The 27,727-nt window shown below is 43.1% G+C and overlaps 1 protein-coding gene and 1 long non-coding RNA gene across 3 annotated transcripts in view; one reads left to right on the top strand and one right to left on the bottom strand.

The window, feature by feature from the left end:
• The window catches only part of LOC142745747 (uncharacterized), a 65,175-nt gene extending 45,722 nt beyond the window's left edge, over positions 1-19,453 (top strand). The window contains exons 2-4 of one of the 2 annotated variants that reach the window (XR_012881690.1): positions 12,808-12,857; positions 13,735-14,061; positions 19,364-19,453. This is a non-coding gene — a long non-coding RNA (uncharacterized LOC142745747). Of the gene's footprint in view, positions 1-12,807; positions 12,858-13,734; positions 14,062-16,143; positions 16,277-19,363 lie in introns of those variants that run through there. The other variant, XR_012881689.1, reaches the window with a different exon arrangement.
• The window catches only part of ANKDD1B (ankyrin repeat and death domain containing 1B), a 71,534-nt gene extending 44,030 nt beyond the window's left edge, over positions 1-27,504 (bottom strand). Inside the window, exons 1-6 of the mRNA XM_075854878.1 lie at positions 27,342-27,504; positions 14,408-14,511; positions 12,598-12,696; positions 11,070-11,168; positions 8,069-8,173; positions 399-497 (exon numbers count right to left, since the gene is read on the bottom strand). Of these exons, the coding sequence (XP_075710993.1) occupies positions 399-497; positions 8,069-8,173; positions 11,070-11,168; positions 12,598-12,696; positions 14,408-14,511; positions 27,342-27,504 (669 nt within the window). The remainder of the gene's footprint in view (positions 1-398; positions 498-8,068; positions 8,174-11,069; positions 11,169-12,597; positions 12,697-14,407; positions 14,512-27,341) is intronic.
• Between the last annotated feature and the right edge of the window lie 223 nt (positions 27,505-27,727).

Genomic DNA, 27,727 nt, shown 5'->3' with positions numbered 1-27,727 from the left:
CGGATTAAAAAGCTGCACCACAGGTCAATTTCTGTGCGGTTTTTTTCGCTTCGCATTTACGCAGCGTCTGGATGAGATTTGTTCAAATCTCATCCACTTTGCTGCTACTGTATTATGATGCGGATTTTCCGCAACAAACTCTGTTTCGGAAAATCTGCAGTGTTTACGATATGTGAGAACTGACCGTAAAAGTATTTTTTTCTAGATGTTTATAAGAACTGAACCCACACCTTCAGCACTGGTTGGAGATGGTAATGAAAGAACCTGAAAAACTTGTTAGATGATTTAAAGGAATGTTTCAAGCAACCTCCAAAGGCAGCAGTACACATTGTCTTGTCACCATGACATATGTCATTCAATTTTATGTCAATGAAAGGCAATTTCGAGCAATACTATACCTTGTCTTCCTGAGATGTGAATAATCCCATAGAAAGCAGATTATTAATCATATTCAAATGTCCTTTCTCAGCCGCTAGATGAAATGGTTCTCTGTTTTTCTGGAAAAGGAGAATAAAGACAATACTGCAGTTTAATTGAAGAAAAATAAAAAAATAAGTTGAATTTTTATTTACAACATAATATTCTTTAAACAAGGAAGTAACTTAAAGGGATTGTCTGCTCATGGGGAGGTTTTTCATACTGATGACCTATCCGCACCCATCAGCTGCCTCCGGCACCGGAAGTTATGCAGTAGTCAGTGCCAGAAGCAGATGGCTCTGACCACTGTATAGTGGCCGTGCTTGGTTACTGCAACTCTGCTCTTATTCATTTGAATAGGAGCAGAGAGCTGCAGGGTCTGGGTGTCGGACCCCCTCCGATCATATATTGATGATCTATGCTGTGGAAAAGTCATCAGTATGACCCAGACAATGCCTTTAAATCTCCTTGGCCCTAGTGCCAGATCTGTAACAGGGATCGCTACCCACCACCTGCCATTTATAATACTTGCGCCTTCCAATGTGGCTGAAGGGACTTTGGCTATCCTCAGGCCCCTGGTTAGATTTACATGTTAAATTCACCTTTAGCTATGCAGCAATTCCCTAAAATATTACTTCCATTATGAATGGGAAAATACAATAATAAAGCAGGGAAGCTGTCACTTTGTAATCAGACACAGACTGCTTTATGACAGCTGGTGTCTTCTTTGTCATGGGCAGAGTGCAGGCTGTTGTAAGCAGCAGTCTCTATTCTGCTGATGGATATGCAGGGCAATAAGGGGATATTTGAGTTTCCACCACTGCCTGACCTTCAGATCAATCCTGCTTATAAAAACAGCAAATAAGGTAATAAACTTATATCAGGGAATTGATGAGTGTGAATTTTTTTAATATATGTAAGTGTAAATTCTTAAAAGTGAATATCCACCTTTTAACACAATGTTGTTTTAACATTCTGTGCTATTAAATTTCTTAATATATTTTATAGTCACCTGAGCTGTTTTTCTGATACAGAGCTCCAAATACCCTGCATAGACATAGCATTAAAGCGTACCTATACTAAAAAGTTTTGACAGGTCATAGTGACATGTCAGAAGTTTTGATCGGTAGGGGTCCGTGCACTGAGACCCCCACGGGATAGCTAAAACGAAATTGGCAGAAGCGCTCAGGTGAGCACTGTGCAGTTTCGTTTCAAGCAGTGTATTGACTTTCTATTGAGGCCGTACAACGCTCTCTCGGCTTTTTGAGGAAAGACGAGCAGAGTTGAGCAGAAACGATGCAGCACAGCGGTCATCGGAGTGCTTCTGCCACTTTGTTTTAGCGATCGGTGAGGGTCTCAGTGCTCGGACCGCTACTGATCAGACCTTCTGGCATGTCAACATTTTTTGGAAAGTATAGGTTCACTTTAAATGATAAAATTCTAGATGCCCATTCTGGGTGACTGCAGCAGCCACTAGGAAGGGGGGAGGAATCAGCTGGTTACTGCATTTGAGTTTAGCCCTTTTTCCGAAACGCAATGTAAATGTACATCATTGTCTGGAGGGGGAGTGTATGTAGCAAACTCACCAGCTGACACCTCGATCTAACAGTTGGGATCAAAGGTAACGCTGATCCCAGCCGTTTAACCACTTAGATGTCGCGGTCAATAACGATTGCTGCACATAAGTTGTTAGACATAGGGAAGCCCTCTCCGTCATACTATTTCCCCCCCCCCCCCCACGACGCTATTGCTTGGCACCAATGGTTGTCATGGCAGCCTGGAAGTTTGAAGGTAAAAAGTATTGTAGTATATTGTACCAACGATCGAATGTTCAGGTCCCCTAGTGGGACCATTTCATCGTCCATTTCAGCCCATAAAATAATTTTGAAAAGTTTCCCTGTACTTTTATATGATAGATTAAAAGGTGTCATTAAAAAATACAACTAGTCTCGCAAAAGAAAAAAAGGCCCCAAATGTCGACAGAAATTTTTTTTTTATGGCTTTTGGAAAACGGGGAGGAAAAATTTAAAATAAAGGAAGGGGCTAATTGTAGGTGGTTAGCACCCATAGTGGTGGCTTCACTTGAATGGGGCTCAGTTGCAGTACCAGGGACATCTTTTATGATGATTGTTAGGGGTCGGATGCCCACCAACCAAACATTAATGGCCTATTTCAGAGGGGTCATATCTTGTCAAAATGAGAATAAAGATGGAGCTATTTCCATTGCCATCTATGTAAGCTGTCCTCTGAACTGCTGCAGCGACACCATTTTGACACAAGATATATTACAAAGTGTGATAATATTCGCCACATCAAACTGCGTTTACCTTTTTTGCCACCCTTTGCAACTTTCTATCTGTTGAAACATAGTCCAACTTCTACCCTTTACATTTACATAGTACATTTTCTACCCTACACCCCTTACCTAGTCACCCCTATAGATTACCTATAGACAAAACCACAAGTACTTTTCAAGGAAACTTGGTCACTAAAGGAATTCGACACACCTCACAGAACCAATATTGAACGACTTTTACTCTCAGCCCACATAATTCTTAATAAAGAAATGTATTGTATTGTGTTTACAAGAAGGGAGGCTGATATATACGGTAATAATCCTAACAATACACATAATACGCTACTTCTAGATCAGCAGGAACACCCCCATTGCTGATGTGACGCATTTACAGATATTATTATCGAATACGCCATCTGATGGAGAATACTAGTACATGCTAGAGTTTTTTCCCGTCAAATTTTGTTTGTAATCTAAGGTATACTGTGGTACAAATCCAACATGCATTATTCTTTTTTCCCCATGGACATTAGATCATCACCAAATCGGCTAATCCCTCCTTTGTATGGCTAGTTTAACCACTTCCTGACCAGGCTCATTTTCGAGTTTTAGCACATGCCGTTTTAAAAGCAAATTGTTCTTCTATTACTCTTCCAATCTACATGTAATTGGTCTTGTTTTTCTCAGAACATATTGGGCTTCCATATTGTGTAAAAAAATAATATATATATATATTTAGCATCTTAAAAAATATAAGAAAGGAAAAATGAAAAAAATAAAATAAAAAAATAATGTGAATATGTGAATTTAGATGATGTTTTTGACACCTGGTGCATGCCACTGGGTAAACACACCTGAATACATATTTGGCAACTTCTGCAATACCAAATATGTGCGCATTTCTTACACGCTGGGCGCAAGATGGAGCTTACAAAGAATGGTGCGCAAACTGGCTTTTGGAGAGCAATTTTCCAAAGCTGGTTTGCGGACACCATCTGACCATTACAGATGTTGTGACGTTTCCAGTCCACAAAAATTGATGGCCTATCCTCAGGATATCTGATCGGTTGGGGTCTGACTCCTGGCACCCCCGCCGATCAGCTGTTTTGAAGGAGCCACAGCACTCATACAAGCGCTGCTTCCCCTTTATTTCCATTACTGCTCACACTGTGAATCACAGACACACTTGTAGCGGCGGTTCACAGTATTACAGCTTTCTCCCATTCAAGTGTATACTGTTAGGGTATGTTCACACACTTAACAAAAAACTTCTGAAAATACGGAGATGTTTTCAAGGGAAAACAGCTCCTGATTTTCAGAAGTTTTTTGAGCAACTCGCGTTTTTCGTGGTGTTTTCGCTGTGTTTTTTTACGGCCATTTTTGGAGCGGTTTTCAATAGAGTCTATGAAAAACGGCTCCAAAAACGTCCCAAGTAGTGTCCTGCACTTCTTTTGACGAGCCGTCATTTTACGCGCCGTATTTTGACAGCGGCGCGTAAAACTAAAGCTCGTGGTTACAGAACACAGTAAAACCCATTGAAAGCAATTGGCAGATGTTAGTAGGCGTATTAGGGGTGTTTTTTCAGGCGTACTTTGAGGCGTAAAACGCCCGGATTACGCCTGAAAACATTGCCTGTGAACATACCCTAATACTGTGAATCGCCGCTAGACCCCCAAAGGTATTCATTTAACGACATATCAAAGATTGGAAAATCTGCCGTGCAAAATTTCTGCAGCATGTGAATGAGAGTTGTAAAATCTCATTTACTTGCCTTGTACTGTAATCCGCTGTAGACCTTACCTGTGCAAATCCACAGGTAAAATCTGCAGTGAATCCGTCACATCTAACGTCACCCTACGGCACAGTTCACACAGAGCACCAAATAGCAGTTGAAATCGCCTGCCATTGATTTCAATGGGAGGCAGAGGCGTTTTTTTTTCCCCGGGTGGCTGGGAGGCAAAAAAAACATTTTTCGCAGCATTTTTTCTCCTTGATCCTCAATGGCTGCGGGCGAAAAACGTGCAGGCAGGTCAATATCTGCAAAATACTCTGTGTGAATAGGGCCTAAGGCTGGGGCTACATGGTGACTTTGGCCACGACACAAGTTGCCCGGCCAAAGATTGCTACGTCCCATAGCCTACACCGCAAGTAATAAAAGTCAATGCGGTCAGTTTGGATTTCTTGCAACTGTCATGTCGCGGCAACTTGCGCGTTGCGACACAACCACATTGACTTTTATTGGTTGCAATGTAGGCTACGGGACATAGCAATCTATGGACGGGCGACCTGCGTCGCGCGAGGCCAAAGTCGCCGTGTAGCAGATAGACATATTTATTTATAGAAAAAATCTTTATTGGAAAAACAAACAAACCGTGTGTGTGTGTTTTGTTTTTTTTACATTATATTCTTTTTCTCTGGTAGGCTGCAACTGGTGAACGCTGTGACAGGCTGCCACAGCGATCACCTGACCAGAGACCACACTGAGTGGTCCATGGATGAAGCTCCGTGTTAATGGCGGATCATCATAGGCCGTGACGAAATGGCATTGTATATGTCCTGAAAAAGCACCTTTAGACATAAGGTCACATGACATCATCTCTGAAGTTCTTACTACTGTTTAGAGACCTGCTGGTCACATGACCACAGGTCTATGAGCAGCAGCAACACTCCACAGAGAAGACTGAGGTGAGCTGCTATGTAAGTATAAGGGGATGGATTTGTTTAAGGGGTCTGTATTTAGGGTGTCTGGTATGGGGACTGTATTTAGGGGGTCTGGTTTGGTGGACTTTTTTTGGGGGGGTCTGGTCTGTATTTAGGAAGTTTGGTTTCTGTATTAGTTTAAGGGGTCTGTATTTAGGGGGTCTGAGGACTATCAGTTTAAGGGGTTTAGGATCTGTATATTTAGGGGTCTGGGGTCTGTATTTAGGGGGTCTATTAGTTTGACGTCTGGGGTCTGTATTAGTTTATGGGACCTATTTAGGGGAATGTTCTAGGGGGTCTGTATTTAGGGGTCTGGTCTGGGGGTCTGTATTACTTAAGGGAGTCAGGTCTGGGGTCATTTTTAGTGTAGAGGGTCAGGTCTGGGGTCTGTATTAGTTTGTGGTTTGGGGTCTGTATTTAGGGGTCTGTATTCGTTTATGGGGTCTGTATTTAGGGGGCCTGGACTAGGGTCTGTATTAGTTTAGGGGTCTTTATTTAAGGGTCTGTATTTAGGGGTCTTGTCTGGGGTCTGCATTAGATTAGGGGGTCTGGTTTTGGGTCTGTATTACTTAAGGAAGTTAGGTCTGGGGTCATTATTAGTGTAGGGGTCAGGTCTGGGGTCTGTATTTAGGGGTCTGTATTAGTTTATGGGGTCTGTATTTGGGGGGCCTGGTCTAGGGTCTGTATTAGATTAGGGGTCTTTATTTAGGGGTCTGTATTAGTTTAGGGGGTCTGGTCTGGAGTCTGTATTAAGGGAGTCAGGTTTGGGGGTCATTATTAGTGGGAGGATTGGGTCTGGGATCTGTATTTAGGGGTCCTGTCTGTATTTATTTAGGGTGCTTGTTCTGGGGTCTGTATTTGTTTAGGGGGGTCTGGTCTGGGTACTGCAATAGTTTAGAATGTCTGGGTCTGTATGTATTCTATGATCTAGTCTGGGGTCCAAATTTAGTAGTCTGTGTAAAAGGTGTTGTCCGGGCACATCGATAGGTCATCAGTATAAAAACCGGTCCATGCTTTCACATGACCGAAAGAATCATCATAAGTTAAAGTCATGGGAAAGGTGGATGCAGTCTAAATACTTCAAGTGAAATAACTTGATAAGTATCTATGGATGTTCTCTTTATTCAGAGGCAATGTTTAGCTCTTGTTTTGTATCTAATTGTACATTTGTTAGGATCTCGCCATGTTTAGAGATCTTTATGTCTTTGTTATTCTTTTGGAAAATTCTAATAAAAATGTATTGAATTAAAAACCGGTCCATGCCCGGACAACCCCTTTAATGTGTGGTTCTGGGCCTTGGTGTCTAAATTTGTGTGTTTCTATAGAGGTTGGAAATGACTGCAGAAGAAATGGGCAAAGATGTCTCATCAGGAGAAGTCGCCATAACGGTCTGTGTCAGATGGAGAAGAAAAGAAAACGACTCCCAACAGAGAAGACATCACCTGTGAGTCACTGGATCTTTAGGGGATCCTAACATGTCTGTTGTCGGAAATCTTTGTATTCTACATATCTTTGTGTACCCAGGAGTAATAGACAAATGTGTGTTACCATTCCCATTGTCAAGAGGAAGTGCGATACGGTCAGCGATGGTTGAAGACTGTCAGAATGTAGGGACACAACCCTTTGACAAGGGGAATCGTAACACCCATTTGTCAATGCTCGCACAAAAAGGTGGTGTTCACTATAGACACTGCAGAGCGGCGGTGGGGATGGGGGGCCCAAGTTTGGGGAACAGCCCAGGGCCTATGTTCTACTTAATCCGCCACTGTCCGTGATACAGCCATCTATAGACAGTTGTATCATGTAGCTTCTTACCATTGGGGCGCAAAGCCAGGAGGAGCAATGTGATTGATATGACAGGCTGTCACAGCGATCACATGACCGAGGACCACGCTGAGTGGTCTCCAGGTGAAAGCTCCGTGATACAGCTGTCTCTAGACAGCTGTATCACAGAGCTCCTCACAGTCACTTTGGAATGTAATACAGACTGTAAAACCGGAAGTTTTTTTGTGATACTAATATTGACATCTTCAATACATTTGTAAACTATAATGCAGCAACGTGAATTGGATGGGACCTGTGCACAAAAAAATGCCATGATACATATGTTCTAATATTTTATATATTGTTTGTTGCTACATCTCAGTCTTAGAAGAGAAAACCTGTTGGAGCGGTCTGTACTTGATAAAGAAAATGTTAATAGACATGGTGCACATAATTCAAACAGTACTACTGAGTTTCCATGTAGTTTGGTAGAACACAGGTTATGAACTAAAGAGTTTGTCTAGTTTAGAAACCATTTTTATATACTCTATTAGGGAATTCTGAGTTAACAAAGGGGGTCCTCTCTTTAGTATTCTCATCTTTTAGCCGGTGTGGAGAGCAGTTACAAAGAACGTCTCTTACTCTGGAGGACCTGTCCTGTCCTGCATTACACAGACAACCATTGATTTGGAGAGGCACTGTGTAATACTTAATTTTCCCTGTGGTGGCACTGCAAACAAATTGAACACTTACTGCCAGGTTTCCCAAAAGATTAAAGTTGATCACTGGAGGTCCAAGCAGGGGGACACTGTGACCTGTATAATGTCAAGGAACCCTTCTAACAGGCAGAAATTGCCAAAGTGGACAACAACTTTAAAGTTGGACATTTACCGCATCCTTGATGTTTAAGTCTTTCAGCTGCAGCTCTTTCAGCAGATAATCCACAATGTCATTCTTGTCATTCTGAGCAGCAAAATGCAGAACGTTCATTCCATCCTGCAAAACACAATCATGTTTGTTTTACCTTATATATCACATTGTCCTCCAGATATTCCTTACTAAATATTCTTGAGTGAAGGTTGTGAAGTGCAAAACCCTTTAATTGTTGTTGATTCTTAAGTTTTCCCAGTAATATGTTTTTAAATCTTAAATAATTAATAATAATGAAGTGAAATTCCTGGCAGGGGGCAGATCAACATGACCTGGCAGGGGGCAGATTAGCAAACATTTCAGATTATTTTATTAGCATGGAAAAGTACACAGCATTATTTCCAGCCATAATACAAATACAATTTGATACACTGACTTTTTTTAATAGGGGTTGTCCAAGATTAGAGATTTTTTTTTTTTTTACAAAAACAGCTCAAAAATATAACAGTTAACAACACAGCTTAATAGAGACATATAGACAGTGGGGGAGATTTACAAAGCAAAATGTGCCAGAATTCTGGCATGATAATGGAATACATGACAATGGACACATCTTGACAACTTTGAAAAGGTTCTAGAAAAAGGGCATGGCTAAGAGGAGTTGTAAAATGCAATAAATCAATTAAACCCTTAGCGTTCCTCACCGTACATGTGTGCCGAATGTGCGCTGTTACAATATAGCTCGGGGACAGATGGTGCGGGATAACACTGATCCCGGCCGTCTAAGGCTGCATGCACACTTCCGTCGGCCATTGTATGGCCGCTAATGACTGTTCCGTGAAATACGGCCGTACACGGATGGCTTCTGTGTGCAATCCGCTGTTTCACGGACCAAATCAATGAAAAGCCCGAGACTGGTAGGTCTGCCTTCGGTTTCCTACTTTTAAGCCTTGCTAGAGTTAAGGCTTAATAGTAGAGCAGAGAAGAAGACAATACACTGCAATACATACGTTTTGCAGTGTATTGCATGATTGAAATAACGATCACATGGTAAAATATCCCAGGAGTACTAAAAATACAATTAAGAAATGTATAATAAAATAAAAATAAGTAAAGAAAACATTTTTCACGTAAAAATAAAACTATAAACATGATTGGTATCGCTGCATCCGTAAAAGTCAGAACTATTAAAATATCAGATTATTTACACTGCAGGGTGAATGCTGTAGGGGAAAAAAAAAAATCACAATGCTAGAATTGCTTTTTTCAGTTACCTCACTACTCTAATATAAATGAACAATAAAGACTACAGCTCACTCCGCAAAAAAAAAACAACAAAATGCTATGGCAGAATTGCTGTTTTTTCAATTCTACCCCACAAAATATTTTTTCAAACTTCTCAATACATTATATGCTACATTAAATGGCACCATTAAAAACTACAACTCGTTCCGTAAAAAACAAGCCCTCATAAGGCTATATCGACAGAAAAATAAAAAAGTTATGGCTCTTGGACTGCGAGGAGGAAATATTTAAAATGAAAAAACAAAAATTGGCTCTGTCTTCAAGGGGTTGAAAGAAATTAGTGTATATTTATACCAGCTAGGACCCCCACATTGTGGGAGAGCGAGCCTCTCTTTTTCTTCTTTGCTGCTATGGGTAAGGCTGCCTTTTGCATTATACTGGGATTAGAATTCATGAGCTTTGATACCCATTTGGGTCCAAAATAGATGTTGTGGTAATAACAGCCTTTCTATTTATACATACTATCCAGCAATTTTTTTAGCTCCATTACACCACAATTTTGTACTAGAGTCTTGTCTTGTCATGTTTTTAATACAGTGTTTGTCTTAATTGTCTAATAAATTTGTTACATTCTTATATATAAGAATGCTCCATATTTTCGGTATGGTTCATATAGTTATGAGTTGCCCATATGGTAATTATGGGGGGATGTTGGTTCAAACATCACCTAGGCTTTAAGAAAATTGCTTTTGGAGTTTATATATTAATTATGCTATTAATGATGTTATTAATGGTTGCTCGAGAAATGTTATGCCACGCTGAATGAACTTGGACACGCAAATCACCAAGATTGGCTGCTGCCAGCCTTTGCAATTGCTGACCAATGATGTCCCAGATGTATTCGATGGGAGACAAGTCCGGAGATGCTGCAGGCCACGGTAGCACGTTTAGACCACGCAGGCTGCTCATAGTAGCACGAGCAACATGTGGCCTGGCGTTGTCCTGCTGAAAAACAGCTTCTGGGACACTAGGGAAATGGCCGTACCACTGGTTCCATGGCCAAATCAATGTAACGCCGATCTGTTAGTGTCCCTGAAATGAAGACTAGATGGGTCCGGCTACCGTACATTATGCCACCCCACACCATAATTCCAGGAGTAGGACCGGTGTGACGTTCCCTTGTGAAGGCTTCTTCATGGAGTTGCCCACGTAGTCTCCAAAGCAATCTCTGGCTATCATTGATTGCGTCAGAGACAAAAGCGGGACTCATCGCTAAAGAGGATAGACTTCTATTCCAGCCTCCAGTGCCGTCTTGCTGTGCTCCATCATAGTCCTTGAGAGTGATGGCGTGTGGTCACTGAAACACTTGTAGCTGGACGTCTGGCTCGTAGCCCAATGTCATGCAAACACCTTCTGATGGCTTGTGTCGACACTGGTTGCCTAGGATTGGGATGTGACGTCTAATTTCACTTGCAGTACAGAATGGATCACTACGCGACATTCTTTCAATCAGACGATTCGTCCGTGCAAAGGTTTTTGAAAATGATTTTTGTTGTTCTCTGTTCCGTATAGTTTCAGGTTTTTTTTAGCGGAAACAATAGCGTAGTCAACTACGCTATTGTTTCCGCTAAAAACGGAAACCTTACGGAACGGAGACAAACGGAAACCATTTGCAATGGAAACATTACCATTGAAATCAACGGTAATGCAAAACGGAAGCGGTGTGTGTGTGTGTGTGTGTGTGTGTGTGTTCGTGATCTTATTAAGTGATACAGACCTCATTTGTGGCTTTCTGACTTGCTCCTGCTTTGATCAGTAACTGCACAATTGGTAGGCTAGCTGACCATGCGGCCAGGTGGAGGACAGTGAGGCCATGCTGGGAAAAGAACAGGTTGGTCATAGAGGGTTTACATTAAATGGCAGCTCATCTCAATAAAGAAAAGTGGACAGTAGAAGTGGTAAGAACAAAATGAGGAACTAATTCTCAATGTGCTTTCTAAAGATTTAAAAATATGTATAGTAAACCAAAGAAATATGAAAAGTTCTGCATTACAGTAGAGACCTAGAGACAAACGATGAGGCAGTAGTCATACTTGCAATTAAAGTGGGTAATTGTAATTCTAAATAATATTTCAGAAAAATGATCAATATTCTCAAGCATCACAGCTGGGGGGTGTTTCATAAGTGTCAAGCTGGGGTACCAAATTATTCTGAGGGCCATCAATCTATCTATACAGAACATGTGCATGTCTACTATCAATTGTATTGTATACCATCACTGCACACAGGCCGTATCAGCAATAAAAGTTATTTGTGCATTAACCCCAAAAAAGTGGTGACCCTCTGCTATTGGTGGGTTACACTATAATCTCAGAGTTTGGATGCTCTCAGTCTCTGATGGGCCATTCTGACCATGGTTCTATAAGGCCTTGTTCACACAGCGTGTATCCGATGCGTTTTTGACGCGTTTTACACACCAAAAACCGCTGCAAAACCACATGCTTTAAGCTTCCCATTGACATCAATGGGAAAGCGGATTGTAGTGCATATGATGCTTTTTTTTACGAGCGTGTGTTTAAGAAACGCATCGTGTAAAAAAAGAAGTGTCAGGTAAATTCTTGGCGCATAAAACGCGCTGAAAACCTGCCTAATTCCCATAATCAATGGTAGTTCTAATTATGCGCCAAAAATACTTACCAAAAACGTGCACAAAACGCGTAAAAAACGACTGTATTTTAAAAAGCGCTTTGACACATTTAGATGTCTGTTTTTTTTTAGCACCGTGTGAACAAGGCCTAACAGTATACAAATTTAGCCCACTTCCAGATGTGTGACCTTGGCTAAAAATCTTGCCTTCACTTGCCATTGGGCAATTTTTATGTTAATGCAATTGTGTTGTCTTGGTCAAGATATTATTAAGGGGGTTGTCCAGGCACGGAATATTTCATACTCATGACCTATCCACAGAATATGATCGGTGGGGTTCTGACACCTGGCCCACAGAATTATTTCACGGGGAATACAAGTATTAACTAAAACAGACATGTGAGGAGAAGTGACAGCTCCTCTTTAAAGGGGTTTTATTAGATTATAAGGAACACTTTTTTCCTTGGGTTTTTCCAGTAATGCAACTTTCAAGCCCCATTTGCTTGAATTGGGGTTAAGCTGCAATACCAAACGCAGCCCATGGAGAAGAGTGGCGCTGTTTCTGGAAAAGGAAGAAAAGACCACTATTCTGCTGACCTCACACAAGCCCTTTATTTTGTGAACAAGCAGTAAAAGCAATATTGCAGTTTTCCTCTTACCCTATCCACAATATCAACTCGCGCTTTATGGCTGAGAAGATAAGATACGGCTTGAAGATGGTTTCCTGCTACCGCAAAATGTAGAGCAGTGCGATCAAGCTAAGAAAAGAACGACCAACATGTGTTATTTCACTTACATTACATTACTTACTGTAACATTATAGCACATAGTTTTATAAGAAAATGATGTAAGCATTTTGTCATTCACAGGTCATGCGGGTTTACAACATTGTTTGGATTTCACTAACGTCACAAAAACGGTAATTTTCATGTATATTACCTGTATAATTGCGTGCATAATATGTACGCCATAGACCACTACATTCAGGTTAGATATTGCATAGTCGTCAACTTTAGACAAGCTCACCCAGTGGGAGAAAAGAAGAGGCAAATGTAATTTGCTTTGTGTAGTGTAATATCATGTGTCTAGATGAGCACAGTGTTAAAGGGGTTGACGCGAATTAGAAAACAGGGTCTGCTTTTTTTCCCCCAGAAAAAGCGTTACTCTTATGTATGATATTGCCGCTAATCACCATTCAAGTGGACAGGACAGCAATACCAAGCACAGCCCATGGGAATGAGTGGTGCTATTTCTGAAACAAAAAAAGCAGACACCTCGAATTCTAGACATGCCCTTTAAATATCAATTCTAGTTACAACTGACATTAAGTAACAGCGACAGAATATAAATTTTTTAGAGGAAATAAAATAAAGTTATTTCAAATATCACTCACATCATACCTTCGGATGGAGAATAGATTTCATATGCTTTATACAAGTGATTTACAAACTTTGAGACAGGCCTCACTGGTGAGGGGCCTCCAAGTTTTTGACAGGGCTTGTAAAAATGATATGCTGATCACGTTGGATCGTGTAGTAGGTGAGTGCTGGCTACCCCTGTATATGATTGACATTTATAGGACAATAGTGCCCAATATTATCTGGAACTATATTAGCTGACAACAGTTCAGATTTTCAGTAGAGTGTACTATGAACCTGAGCTTTGAAAATTGACATTTCTAGCTCTTCTAGGGTGTTCATGGGTGGAACAGGGGTGGGAATTACAAATGTTATGAGATTTGATATTCAAATTTTGGTAAGACTTATATTGGTTTCACATCTGCACTGTTTTTCTAGGAACAGAAAGATGAGAATACAGGAAGCGCCGGATCCGTAGCACGATGGACACCTGCGGCGCCCGGTGGAACCCATTGACTTCAATGGTGTCCATAATTTTTTCCTGCATTTTTCATTTTTTTTGCCTGCATTTTTTTCAGCCTCCAACGCAGGCTTATATGACTGGGCACTGTGGCTGATATAATACAGGCAATTTTTAACCTAGAAAAAATCCAGTGCATGCAGCCGGAGACAACAGAAAGACTGCTTGGTTGCTGGCACAGAGCTACCTCCAGTTTAAGATGCTACTGAACCTCAACTAGTATCGACTGCTGAGAACTACAAACAGTGAGTCAGTATAGGTTTTTATCAACAGAATTAACTCTTCTTGTACTTACTTTAATGCTTTACTGGGTCCAGGAAGCAATAAACGAAAAATTGAGCAATAGTTTTAATTTTGGCATGGACTTCTGGTGAAGCCCCAGTAGAAGAAGTTTGAGAAGTTCTGCCCTATACCATGGGAGATGCTTCTTCCTCTGCTCTTCGTCACCCTCTTCTGAGTAATACACTTTGTATAAACTACCAAGAAAAGACTCAACTGTTCTGAAGACATTTCTGGCTCAGAAAGTGGATGTGACTTTTCAGACCTATTCAGCCATTGCCGTGACAGCACTATTATAATACTCCAACTTACCACATTTCTAGAATTTATGTTCACTTTCTTTTCTTTGAGGATGGTCATTTTTTCCACGTCATTTTGCTTTGCTGCTTTATGAAAGTCCATCTCATTTTTTAACACTGAAACAATAAAATATCAGAATAAATAGACGCTTTGGGGGAAATTTATTATTTGTTCTACAACAGTTTTCTGGCTATGAGCTATAAGGCTATGTTTACAGGGCAAACTAAAAACGGCCATAACATATGGAGCTGTTTTCAAGGGAAAACAGCCCCTGATTTTCAACTGTTTTTAAAGCATCAAGCGGTTTTTGATGCGTTTTTTGAGCTGCTTTTCTATTGAGACAATGAAAAATGGCTCCATAAACGGCTCAAGAAGTGACACACACTTCTTTTTATGGGGTGTTTTTTTACGCGCAGTTTTTACAAATGCCCGCATAAAAAAATGCCCCGTCGGAATGAAACGCCGGTTTTACCATTGAAATCAATGGGCAGATGTTTGGAGGTGTTCAGCCCCTGTATTTTCAGCGATTTTTCGGGGTGTTTAAAGCCCGAAAAACGGCTGAAAATAAGCCGTGTGAACATGCCCTAAAAGACTCTAAAAGGGGGGTGGGGCTTATCAGAAGGTCTTTCCGTTAATTAGAGGGGACGTAAATTATAGCTCAAATCTGCTCTAGCTTATAGCTGGAGTAGATATGACTTTCTGGTTAGACAGTTAGACATTCGCATAAATTATTATGAGGCGGTGTGCGCCTCTTAATAAATGATGCGTATTGTAAAGGATCTGCCAGACACAGCTTCTGTGTCGACGCCCGTGGTTAGTCAGTCTGCACCTGCTCCTAAGTCTGATCGAGTGACCCCTCCTTCTACCAATCAGGCTGGGAGGCTGAGGAGTGGGAGAGCCTATCACAGCCTGGCCAGACGGAACTAGCTCCCGCCCTCTGTCTATTTATACCTTCACTTCCTGCTCCTCCTTTGCCTGTGATTCTCCTGTTTCCTGGCTCTGTTGCTTGAACTATTTGTCCCTGCTTCATATTGACCCTGGCTTACTGACTACTCTCCTGCTCTGCTTTTGGTACCTCGTACACTCCTGGTTTGACTCGGCTCGTTCACTACTCTTGTTGCTCACGGTGTTGCCGTGGGCAACTGCCCCATTTCCCTTAGCTTCTGTGTACCCTTGTCTGTTTGTCTGTCGTGCACTTATTGAGCGTAGGGACCGTCGCCCAGTTGTACGCCGTCGCCTAGGACGGGCCATTGCAAGTAGGCAGGGACTGAGTGGCAGGTAAATTAGGGCTCACCTGTCTGTCTCCCTTCCACGTCATTACACGTATCTTACTCCAGAGCTCACAAGATATGAAACATACGAAACGCCGGTTGTATAAAGATCCCCCGTTAGCTTCGGTAATGTCTGCGGCTACATCTCTCAGTACAGGAAACCACGAGGCTGCAAAGCAGGTGCTGTAGGCTACCCATCTTATTTTTAGGTAATCTTAAAAACCCTTGCTTGACTTTGGGTACAGACAGGGCCGCACCTACCATGAGGCGAGTTGAGCCTCTGGCTTCAGGCGGCACACTGCAGGGTCTCAGAGGGGGCGGCATTACAGAGCTGCTGGCCGACATTTCCACCACTTATTAGAAGCTGCAAGATGTGCTGCCTCCTTAAGAGAATATCGCTCCTGTGCCACCTTAATAACCCCCCCCCCCCCTGACTTCCCCCCTTCTGCTCTCCACTCTTCTGGCGCTATTGTAAAGTGATCCTGCTCAGTGTCGGGACAGAGAGATCAGCGAGCACGTGTCTGCACTGCACTGCTGCCGGCATGAAGAGGCTCAGGGGAAATCCTGCCATGGATTTACCACCTCTTCCTGATTTTCTCTGGAGTCTACAAAAGGTATGTGTAGTGTGTACTGTATGTATGTAATATGTGTACTGTATGTGTAATGTATGTGTGTATGTATATATATATATATACACACACACACACACGAGTATGTAATGTACGTACTGTATGTGTATATTTGTGTAGTGTGTGTGTGTGTGTGTGTGTGTGTGTGTGTGTGTGTGTGTGTGTGTATATATACATATATATATATATATATATATATATATTTGTGTATGTATCAGAGTATGTATGTATGTACGGACGTACAGTATGGCCTCATGCACATGACCATTTTTTCTCAGCTGTAATTTATACGCATATTTGCGGATAAATTGCAGATCCATTCATTTCTATGGCCCTATGAACACGACCGTGGTTTACACTGATCCGTATGGGGGCTGCAAATCCAGACAGCAAAAACTCAAGACAAGTAATTTTACGGTCCGGATTTGCCAATAATGGTGAACTGTTGTGAATCCTAATGATACACCAATGCACAACTAACCAGTGCGGTCGTGTGCATGAGGCCATAGCGCGTGTGTGTGTGTGTGCACAATATATATATATATATATACACACACACACACACATACACACACACGCCAATAAGAAACGAAGCTGCACAACGCTAACCTGAGAACTTTTGCTGTTTCGTTTTAGCGATCGGGAGTGCTAAGTGCTCAGACCCCCAATGATCAAAACGTCTGAAATTTTACTATGACATGTCAAAGGTTTTTTTAAAGCTTAATTACACTTTAAGGGTCATTTCACAAAGAGTTTTTTGGAAAATGCGACAAAAAAACAGTCAAATGCCTCCCATTGATTTCAATGGGAGGCGGAGGCATTTTTTTTTATTACCCGCGAGCGGAAAAACCATCTCGCGGGAAAAAGCAGTGGCATGCCCTATCTTTGGGCGTTTACGTCTCTTTCCTCCCATTGACATTGGGGGGCAGAGAAAGTGTATTTCGCTGCATTTTTGCCCGTTGCGCTCAATGGGCACGAGTGAAAATCGCGGCAAACGGCGTGCAGGCAGATCAAAATCTGCCTCAAAATTCCAAACGGAATTTTGAGGCAGAATTTTCTGCCTGCAAAAAACTCTGTGTGAACATACCCTTAAGGAAAGTTATGAGCCTATTTTTTCTAACTATTTTAATGTTCCCTAATATAACTGTATTTATTCATATATTTGTACTTATAAAGATGGGGGCAGCCATCTTTATTAGCATCTGTATATGTGTTTCTGCATGACACATACACAGGTGCTATATGGTGCACTCAGGGCTAGGGATGCACGATGCATCGAAACTTCGATACTGTTTCGATACTCTGCATCCCCAAACGGTTCGATACCGTTATTTCATGTATTTCGATACTGAGCTGTGCGGCTGCACAGCTCAGTATTGTAACACATGAATGTATGATAGCGGAGCTGCGGCCGTGTGATAGTCATTGCCGCGCTCCTGAGTCCTGACAACAAGTGTGCGCGCCGTCAGGATGATGCGATGCGGCCGGCACTGCACTAACGAGCAGCGGCACGGAAGACAACATGGCGGGCGCACTGCAAAACACCCCCATGTTCTGTGTTCAGTGCCTGAACCGCTGCTCATTAGTGCAGCGCTGGCCGCATCACCTCATGCTGACCGCGCGCGCACTTCCTGTCAGGAGCGGGGCAATGGCTGTATTACACAGCCGCAGCCCCGCTGGTGGAGATCAGTGAAGCCTCTCATCTCCGCCGTTGTTCCCGTGAATGCTGCGATCACAGCGGACTGCAGCATTCAGGGGAAAATGAGAAGGGGGGATGTCCCTTGGATTGCGTCAAAGGGAATTCCTGTGACGCGATTGAGGGACATACCATATATGGGATGACAGCCCAGGGTCCATTGAAGGACCACAGGGCTGTCCTACCATATTTCCTGTTGTTAGGGCATACTTAGGTATATCCTAACTGCCTGCCTGTGTACTATCAGCACACAGGCTAATGTACTGGAATATAGATATATGCCAGTACATTGTTTAAAAAATAAAGTAAAAACATAAAGTAATGTTAAATTTAAAAAAAACACACATGCACCTTTTTTACAATAAACATTAAAATAAGTCTCAATACATTAAATATTCACATATTCAGTATTGGCGCAGCCGTAATAACCTGCACAACTATTTTTTTGCATCATTTATGATGTGTGCGCTATAAAATGTTTTAATAAAAACTGCTTTCTATCACTTATTGTGAGGCACGAGGTGTGATGAATTTAACCTCCATGTGCCTCACATTAATAGTAATTAACCCCATCATGTACCTCACACATAAACCCATTATGACTGAGAAACATGATGGGGTTAATTACTACTAATGTGAGGCACGTGGAGGTTAAATTCATCATTACACATCACACCACGCGCCTCACATCAGAAAATGGAAGAACTATTTTTTTTATTTTTATTACTGTTGGCAAAGTATCGAATTGGTATCGAAATCGCAATACTAAACTAAGTATCGGTATCGAAATCCAAATTCTGGTATCGTGACATCCCTACTCAGGGTATAGGGTCGGCCCCCATACCTACTTTCCTATCTCCTGCTGGAGCCATTTTAGCTTTGAACTGTTCATGCTCTGCGGCATGTACCGTTGACAAGGACCCACAGCGACCCTCGCTTCTAGGAGGAAGACAGACGCCATTTTATCTTAGAGCGACAGCCACTGCAGTCATCGCAGGAGTTGTCTGTCAATTGAAATGAATTGCCAGGCCCTGCCTGCAGTGAATGCAGGACCACCCGTCAATTTATTTGAATTGCCGCCTCCTCCTGCCCCACACCCTTACCTAACACTTCATTGTGACTGCTAGTAACCCCGGTCACATAGCTAATACAGGGACTCTTCTGTCACTTTGGGAGTCCATGCATTAGCATTTTCTGGTGCACAGGACATCCCAGATGCGTCAGAATTATTAATAACGATTAATATTTCTGCCGGATCTCTAGTTCCTGTGTGCCACAATAGGAACTACAGTTCATTGACTTAAGACTGCAGTAGGTGAGTAGAAGTATTTTTATTTTTCATACTAGTTATGTTTTGTTTATTGTTTTGCAGGTTCCGCTGGACCATTTGGACAACGTCGTAGATTCGTTGGATTACTTTGATGATCTACATTTTTTTTAATAAAATGGTCAGAGGGTTATGTGAGGGAGTTTTTATTTCAATAAAAAAAATAGTATGTCTTTTTTTTTATACTTTATTACCGTCTTCGTAATAGCCGCTGTCTGACAGTACCCATTACTAAGACTGGGGCTTAGTGTTAACCAGTAAAAATGCTAGCACAACCGCCCATTATTACCCCAGTACCCACCGCTATCAGGGGTACCAGGAAGAGCCGGGTACGATCGAGGACCCAACCATCTGAAGGGATGACGGTGCCCGGCCGTCGCTTCATATGTTTAGGTATTGGATTGTAAGCTCTGTACAAAACTTGAAAGGCAAGAATGTAAGAGAGCGGCGGCGGATGTGTACACTTAAGTTGATACATGTAATATTTATTGTCTAATATGATGACAGTGTCAACTAATGTTCTTTGGGTTGTACTTAACCTGTTTCACCTTTGATATGTTCTCTTTTACATATAACAGAAAGTTGGTATATGTAGCCAGAGGCACCGGGTCCTGGTGTCTGAGTGGGCCCTAAGGTCCTCTGCCAAATAGTAAGACACTAGTATCATAAGTGACGCAAAGAAATAGAGTGTAACATCTATGGCCGTGGCCCGTCGTTCTGACTTACCCTCTGACGGCTGCAGCCATGGACATGTGAGTTCTCGGCGGCATCTCCCTCCAGGGAGACACCGGCTCACTTCCTGCTTCAGAGACTGTTTCCCACAGGGCCAGCGCGCCCGCGCATGCACGTCCTTAAAGGGCCAGTGTGCGCACAATTGCAGGTATTCTGCAATCAGTCCAGAATGCTGCTGGACTATAAAAATAGCCCTGCCCTCTCGATCATTGCCTGAGCATTGTTGTATACTTAAAGTTTGTCTTGCAAATGGTCCCCCACTGCCACCTCGTTTCCATGGAGACGCAAGCGCGTGCAGGGGATTTCTTACCCAGTGTCATATCCACTTCACCCTGCACGCCAGAGCATTTCCTTCAGACGGAGCCAGGATCGCCTTCATTATCTCCTTACTTGCCGGCAAGGCACTGGTATGGGCGAACCCAATCTGGGAACGACAGGGACCCGAGACCCAAGACTTCCAGGGGTTCATGCAGTTATTTACGGTGTTTGGGGAGCCTCGACGAGTCTCGTCGGCAGCCACTGCTATGCTGAACCTTCGCTAGGGAGACGCCTCTGTGGGCGAGTACACCATCCAGTTCCGGACCCTGGCGGGAGAACGGTCTTGGAACAATGAGGCGTTGGTAGCTTCCTTCTGGAATGGCCTATCACCTGAGATCAATGACGAACTTGCTGCCAGGGATCTACCATCTACCTTGGACAACCTGATTCTACTAGCAACTCGAGTGGATATAAGGCTCAAGGAAAGATCTCAAGAGGTTCGACAAGAGAGACGGCTTCCTACTCTGGCGCCCAACTTCCAGCAACTCCTCTTGCCTGCTTCTGCTGCTCCAGCCGAGGATCCTATGCAGGTGGACCGGATTAAACTGTCAGTCCAGGAGAAGCAGTGCAGGCACACCTCTGGACTCTGCCTATATTGCAGCCTCGCTGGCCATGTCGTGCATCTGTGTCCCCAGAATCCAAAAAACCCAGACGCCAAGGATTGGTTGGAGAGACAACCCTGGGCGATACAGCATTTAATAGAGAACTCCCCTCCAAACTGTGACCATCGTCGCTGGTGAGAGGCCCCATCCGGTCTCTGCCTACCTGGACTCTGGCTCTGTAGCCAATTTCATCTGCCAAGACCTTGTGGATATTCTTCAGTTGCCCACTGTTCTGCTGGAAAGGCCGTTGATCGTTGCCTCAGTAGATGGACTGCCGCTGCCTGACCCAATTTTGTCTGTGACCAAGCCTTTGAGGCTTCAAGTGGGAGCCCTACACTCTGAGCTTATCTCGTTGTTTGTCCTGCCCAAGGACGTCAACCCTGTGCTGCTAGGTTTGCCTGGGCTCCCTCTCTCCTTACCTGAAATCCAGTCTATGTCGGCCTACATTAAGGAGAATTTGGAGAGAGGCTTCATACGTAAATCCTCATCCCCGGCTGGAGCCAGGTTTTTCTTTGTCAAAAAAGATGGATCCCTCCGACCCTGCATTGACTACCGAGGCCTCAACCAGATCACAGTGAAGAACAGGTACCCATTGCCTTTGATTTCGGAACGGTTTGATCGCATACGGGGGGAAACATTTTTTCTAAACTAGACCTGCGGGGAGCCTACAATCTAATCCGGATTAGTCAGGGTGACGAGTAGAAAATTGCATTTAATACAACGTGATGGGCACTACGAATACCTGGTCATGCCATTCAGCCTGTGTAACGCCACCGCTGTGTTTCAAGAATTTGTCAATTACATTTTTCGTGATCTCCTCTATGTCTGTGTGGTGGTGTATCTCTATGACATTTTGATTTTTCCCCCAGATCCTGCAACTTATCAAAGTCATGTCCGCCAGGTTTTGCTTCGATTAAGGGAGAATCATTTTTATGGCAAGCTGGAGAAGTGCATGTTTGAAAACAAGTCTCTACCCTTCCTGGGCTACATCATCTCCGATCAGGGCCTCAAAATGGCCCCCGGGAAGGTAAGGGCTGTCCTGGAATGGTCATGCCCCCAAGGCTTAAGGGCCATACAAAGCTTCATGGGATTCGCCAACTTCTACCGGCTGTTCATTCCCAACTTCTCTTCATTGACGGCTCCCATCTCTACCCTCACCAAAAAGAGCATGAATGCCAAGGAGCGAACTCCAGTGGCAGAAGCCGCTTTTAAAACCTTACAAAAAAGCCTTCACGTCAGCCTCTATTCTTCATCACCCTGATGTATCCCTACAGTTTTCGTTAGAGGTAGACACTTCCGCTGTTGGTGCACTGTTGTTGCAGAGAGGTTCGAAAGGCAAGACTGTTTTCTCCCGCAGAGCTCAACTACTCGATTGGGAATCGGGAGTCACTGGCCATCAAGCTGGCCCTGCAGGAGTGGAGACACCTACTAGAAGGCGCAGCTTATCCAATCCTGGTCTTGACGGACCACAAGAACCTGACCTATCTATAGACGGCTCAGCGGCTGAAGCCTCGTCAAGCCAGGTGGTCGTTGTTCTTTGCTCGGTTCTGGTCCGAACTCCACTACCAACCTGCCGACAAGAATGTGAGGGTCGATGCCTTGTCTAGGTAAATTTGAAACAGAGGACACTGTGGAATCCCCACAGAATATTATTGATCCTTCCTGCATCTTCTCGGTCAATCCTCTGCAAGTTGGAGACATTCCTTCGGGAGGGACTTTTGTACATCTGGTAGACAGTGGAAGAATCCTTTGCTGGGGTCACAGTTCCAAGCTGGCAGGTCATGCGGGTGCACATAAGACCCGAGACCTAATTACCCATCAGTTCTGGTGGCCCACGCTGCTCAAAGACGCCATGGACTTTGTCTCCTCCTGTACGGTATGCGCAGCAAATAAAGTTGCCCACTCCAGACCAGCTGGTCTGCTCCAACCACTGCCAGTGCCCGATGCCCCCTTGCAACATATTGCAATGGACTTAGTCACAGATCTGCCTCTCTTTGCTGGATGCAGCGTGATCTGGGTGGTGGTGGATCAATTTTCCAAAATGGCTCATTTTGTTCCCCTGATTGGCCTGCCTTCTGCTGCTCGACTGGCCGATCTCTTCCTCCAACACATCTTCCGTCTGCACGTCTTGCCTCTGCATATTGTCTCGGATCGAGGGGTCCAGTTCACCTCGAGTTTCTGGAGAGCACTCTGCGGTCTCCTCAGTGTAAAGTTGGACTTTTCCTCGGCTTACCATCTCCAGTCCAATGGCCAAGTCGAGAGGGTTAACCAGATTATAGAGAACTATATGCAGCACTTTGTCTCCAGGCAGCATGATGACTGGGTGCAGCTGGTCCCGTGGGCTGAGTTCTCCTAGAATAACCATACCAGTGAGTCCACCACCTCCAGTCCGTTCTTCATCGTCTATGGCCAACATCCTCGAATATCTCTTCCGGTCTCTACAATGTCTCAGGTGCCTGCAGCTGACTACCTTCAGGGATTTTCTGCAGATATGGCAACAGACCCGATCTTCTATTCTGCTGGCGGTGGACCGCATGAAGAGAAAGGCAGACACTAGAAGACGAGAGCCTCCCCAGTTTCTTCCAGGTACGAAGGTCTGGCTGTCTTCCAAAAATATCCCCCTGCTGAAGCCCGTGGTTCTGAACCGCTACTCCAGGACTCCTAGTTTCGCAGTGGCTCCTGGCGGCTCGTCAGGGACTTTCGAAGTAAGGGAAATCCTGGCCACCAAGAAAGTGGGAGGAGGGACGTTTTATCTGGTGGATTGGAGGGGTTTTGGTCCAGAAGAGAGGTCTTGGGAGCCAGAGGAGAACATCGATGCTCCTATCCTCGTGAAGAAGTTTCTCTCCCGCTCTGGCCCAAGAAGAGGGACACTGTAATGTTTATGGCCGCAGCCCGTCATTCTGACTTACCCTCTGATGGCCGCGGCCAAGGGCATGTGAGTTCTCGGCGTGATCACCCTCCAGGGAGACGCCGGCACTCACTTCTTGCATCAGAGACTGTTTCCCGCAAGGCGCGCGCCCACGCGTGCATGACCTTAAAGGGCCAGTGCGCGCACAATTGCAGGTAATCTGCAATCAGTCCAGAATGCTGCTGGACTATAAAAAGGGCTATGCCCTCTCGATCATTGCCTGAGCGTTCTTGTATACCTAAAGTTTGTCTTGCAGATGGTCTCCCAGTGTTTTCCAGTTCCCAGTGTTAGCCGTTCCTGCTGCCTGTACCCTGTATCCTGTTCTCCTGTGCCTCTGTGCCGTCTAGAGTTGAAGTCGAGCTGTGTCTTCCGCGGCATCTGCTGTGTTACTCCTACAGGGTGTGGGTCTGCTGCCGGAGCCTTATCTTAAACCTGAATCCCCGCTACTGTCTACATTGCCACAGGTACCCTTTCTGCTATAGACATTGTATTGTACCTGGTTGGCCAGCTGCCTATCCGCTACGTGGTACGGCCCAGTGGGTCCACACCCCGCACCGTGACATAGCGGGGCCCTGTTACAGTTTTTGCAATAAAGCCGAGGAACTTCAAGTTATTCCTCTGCATATAGCCCTCAATTGCACTTGCAAAATATAAGAGGGAACAAATGAGTCATTTTCAGCATCAAATATGGAAAAGGGATAATAACTAATATTGTGACATCTAAAACTACTATAGGTGTATTCTATTGTACGCTAGAATATATTTTTCTAACTACATAATTTCCAAAATATAACCAATGGGGAACACCTGGCATAGAGTTACTGCACTATGCGTAAAGAGCATCACCACCTAAAAAAAATGATATATATATATATATATATACACACACACACACAGTATATATTGCTCAGTCATTTCAAGGTTATAATGGTTTCTTCCCTTGTATCTAAAAGGAGTGACAAATTACTAACTTGGGGCTCCTCTTGCATGAATTAATGCGGCGTGACATGGTGGCGATCAGCCTGTGGCACTGCTGAGGTGTTATGGAAGCCCAGGTTGCTTTGATAGCAGACTTCAGCTCGTCTGCATTGTTGGGTCTGGTGTCTCATCTTCCTCTTGACTATACGCCATAGATTCTCTAGGTCAGGCGAGTTTGCTGGCCAATCAAGCACAGTGATACTGTGGTTATTAAACCAGGTATTGGTACTTTTGGCAGTGTGGGCAGGTGCCAAGTCCTGCTGGAAAATGAAATCCATGCCACACCGCATTGATGCAGTAATTCATGCAAAAGGAGCCCCGACCAAGTATTGGGTGCATATACTGTACATACGTTCCAGTAGGCCTACATTTCTGTATTAAAAATAATTTTGACATTTGGGTGATATAATATTCTAATTTTCTGAGACACTAAATTTTGGGTTTTCATTAACTGTTCGCCATAATCATCGACATCAAAAGAAAAAAATGCTGAAAATAGATCACTCTGTGTGTAATGAATCTTTATAATATAGGAGTTTTACTTTTAGAATTGAATTACTGAAGTTTTTGATGATATTCTATTTCATTGAGAAGGACTAGTATGTTGTTGTCACTTTTCCAAGAACACCACTTATAGAATATTGAAATCTTAAATACAGTACATTATTTCGCGTTAGTGCAGGTATGTTGAGTCTACATAAAAATCTGCATCAGACATTGATTAAAGTGTATATTGTAGCAGCTATAAATCAGAAGCTGTTGATCTGCCTCCCTTGGGAAATGTATTGGCTTTCTTCTATGTGGCTGTTTGATGGTCACTAAGAACATCCCATGGATGAGCCATTAAGTTTCTTTAATAATGACAATCCTGCAGTGCTAGTTTAATGTACTCTGTACAGTGAATCATATCTTGCTAGTTACATAAAATGCTATGCAGAACTTAATCTCACAATTCAGTTATATTGATATAGTACATAAATATAGAAGGAATATTTAAGTAAGTAGGCTATTGCACACAAGCAAATGTAAAGAATATGCATGGGACATTCAGTTCTGGAATAAAAACCCTTTCTTTGCAATAAGGAGGTCAATAAAAGGAAAAAAATAAAATAAAAAGACTAGTATGTTATAATGTACCATGATGTTTTAGAAAAAGATTTAATATTATAACGGTACGCTACCACACTGTGGCGGTATCCATGCCCAAATACAGTGGCCAATGGCCACACCATTTTCGAGTAACCATTGTCACCGCATCTGGATGTGGTTTTATCCACATTCGGCCACCGCAATAGTCAAATAAACTTACATTTCTATTTGTTTATTTAATCAGGATTAATTTAAGAGCATTAAAGAGGTTGTGCAAGATCAACATTTATCACCTATCCAGAAGGTAAGAAAAAAAAATGTCTGATCACTGGGGGCTTCACTGTTAGCCCTCTCCCAAACACAAGAACAGGAGTCCTGAGCCCCCTTACTGCATGACCGCAGTTAGAACAATAAATGGAGCGGCAGACGAGCATGCACTGTTCCACTCTATGCAAAGACTATGAAACTGACGTACACAGCTGAGTACAGAGCTCGGCTGTTTCCATCAGCTGCATAGACATTGAATAGAGCGGCGAGCGCATGCTTGACCGCCGCACCATTCAAGCTCCTCCTCACTGCAGAGGTGCAGTGAGAAAGAATGGACGGATCGTTATCTCCGTTTTAGTGACTAGGTGATCAATGTTGATCTTGGGATAATTCAACTTCCACATAAAGCAACTTAAATGAGTGCTACGCTAGATAATGACTAAGTGGGACCCATTGTCAGTCTGGGATTCCTTGGTCCCACCACAGGTAAATGATTCTGTGGGCCAATCCTCTATATTTACCGGGCATATGAACATCCACTTTAATTGCATGGTAATCTTTGTTGTTATCATTGTACACACAGGACATATCATTAAAAAGATCAGTTATTTGTGAATCAACCCATAAGAAATAGACCCTAGTGGCAAGTGATTGGCTCCGAAATCAACTCCAAATGGGGTAATCTTCTGCTGGACCTTCGGGGCCCATTATTGGGTCAGGTCATAAGCCCACAGGAAAATCTTGATTGGACTCCAGTAAGGTGCATAATTTACGATTAGTTTGTCTAGAACTTTTTATATTAGCTTCTATTTTCCATTTGAATGCATTCAGTAGTATACTAAGAGCAGTAGCAAACATACAGAACAAAATTGTTCCACGTCTATATTAGTAAGGGGAGTATATTGATTTGGTTGTCAGATGGCAGTGGTATCAAAATAGTTATCAAAATAGTCCTGGACATTTCCAGATACGTGTAACATGTCACTATTTATTAGCATTGGTGAGACTTTCCTATATGTTGAAGACATCTAAAACAACTTAATCCTGGAAATACAAATTAGATAAACATGAATTTACTCCATCTGTTCTGAACAAAAAAATAGCAATGATACGTATTTGTGTGACTTACATATCTCATGATTCTCAGTCGGACCCTGATGGGTATTTTTATTCCGTACAGTCTGTACCAGTCCATTAACGGTGCCAAGCATCTTCTGGGCTCCATTTCTTCCCAATTCAACCAGCATTGTTTTCCCATCTTCTTTCTTATTTCCATTTTCCTGTTCCCTCATCTCAGTCTTCTGGTATTGTCCAATTCACAATAATACTCCCTTGTATAAACACATATAGGGATATAACTATCAGAAAGGTCCTTTGAAAAACTTATTTCTACACAGGAGGCTCTCCATGCATGAACTCTGTGCTGTTTTATGTGTTTTGGCTATTTGAAAACATTCAGTGAAAGACTTGGGCTGGGTTGCTGATCAGGTCTCTCCTCTATGTCACTTTCAGTGA

The sequence above is a fragment of the Rhinoderma darwinii genome, chromosome 1 (assembly GCF_050947455.1).
Source record: "Rhinoderma darwinii isolate aRhiDar2 chromosome 1, aRhiDar2.hap1, whole genome shotgun sequence".
NCBI lineage: Eukaryota > Metazoa > Chordata > Amphibia > Anura > Rhinodermatidae > Rhinoderma > Rhinoderma darwinii.
This window is presented reverse-complemented; position numbering and strand designations above follow the sequence as displayed.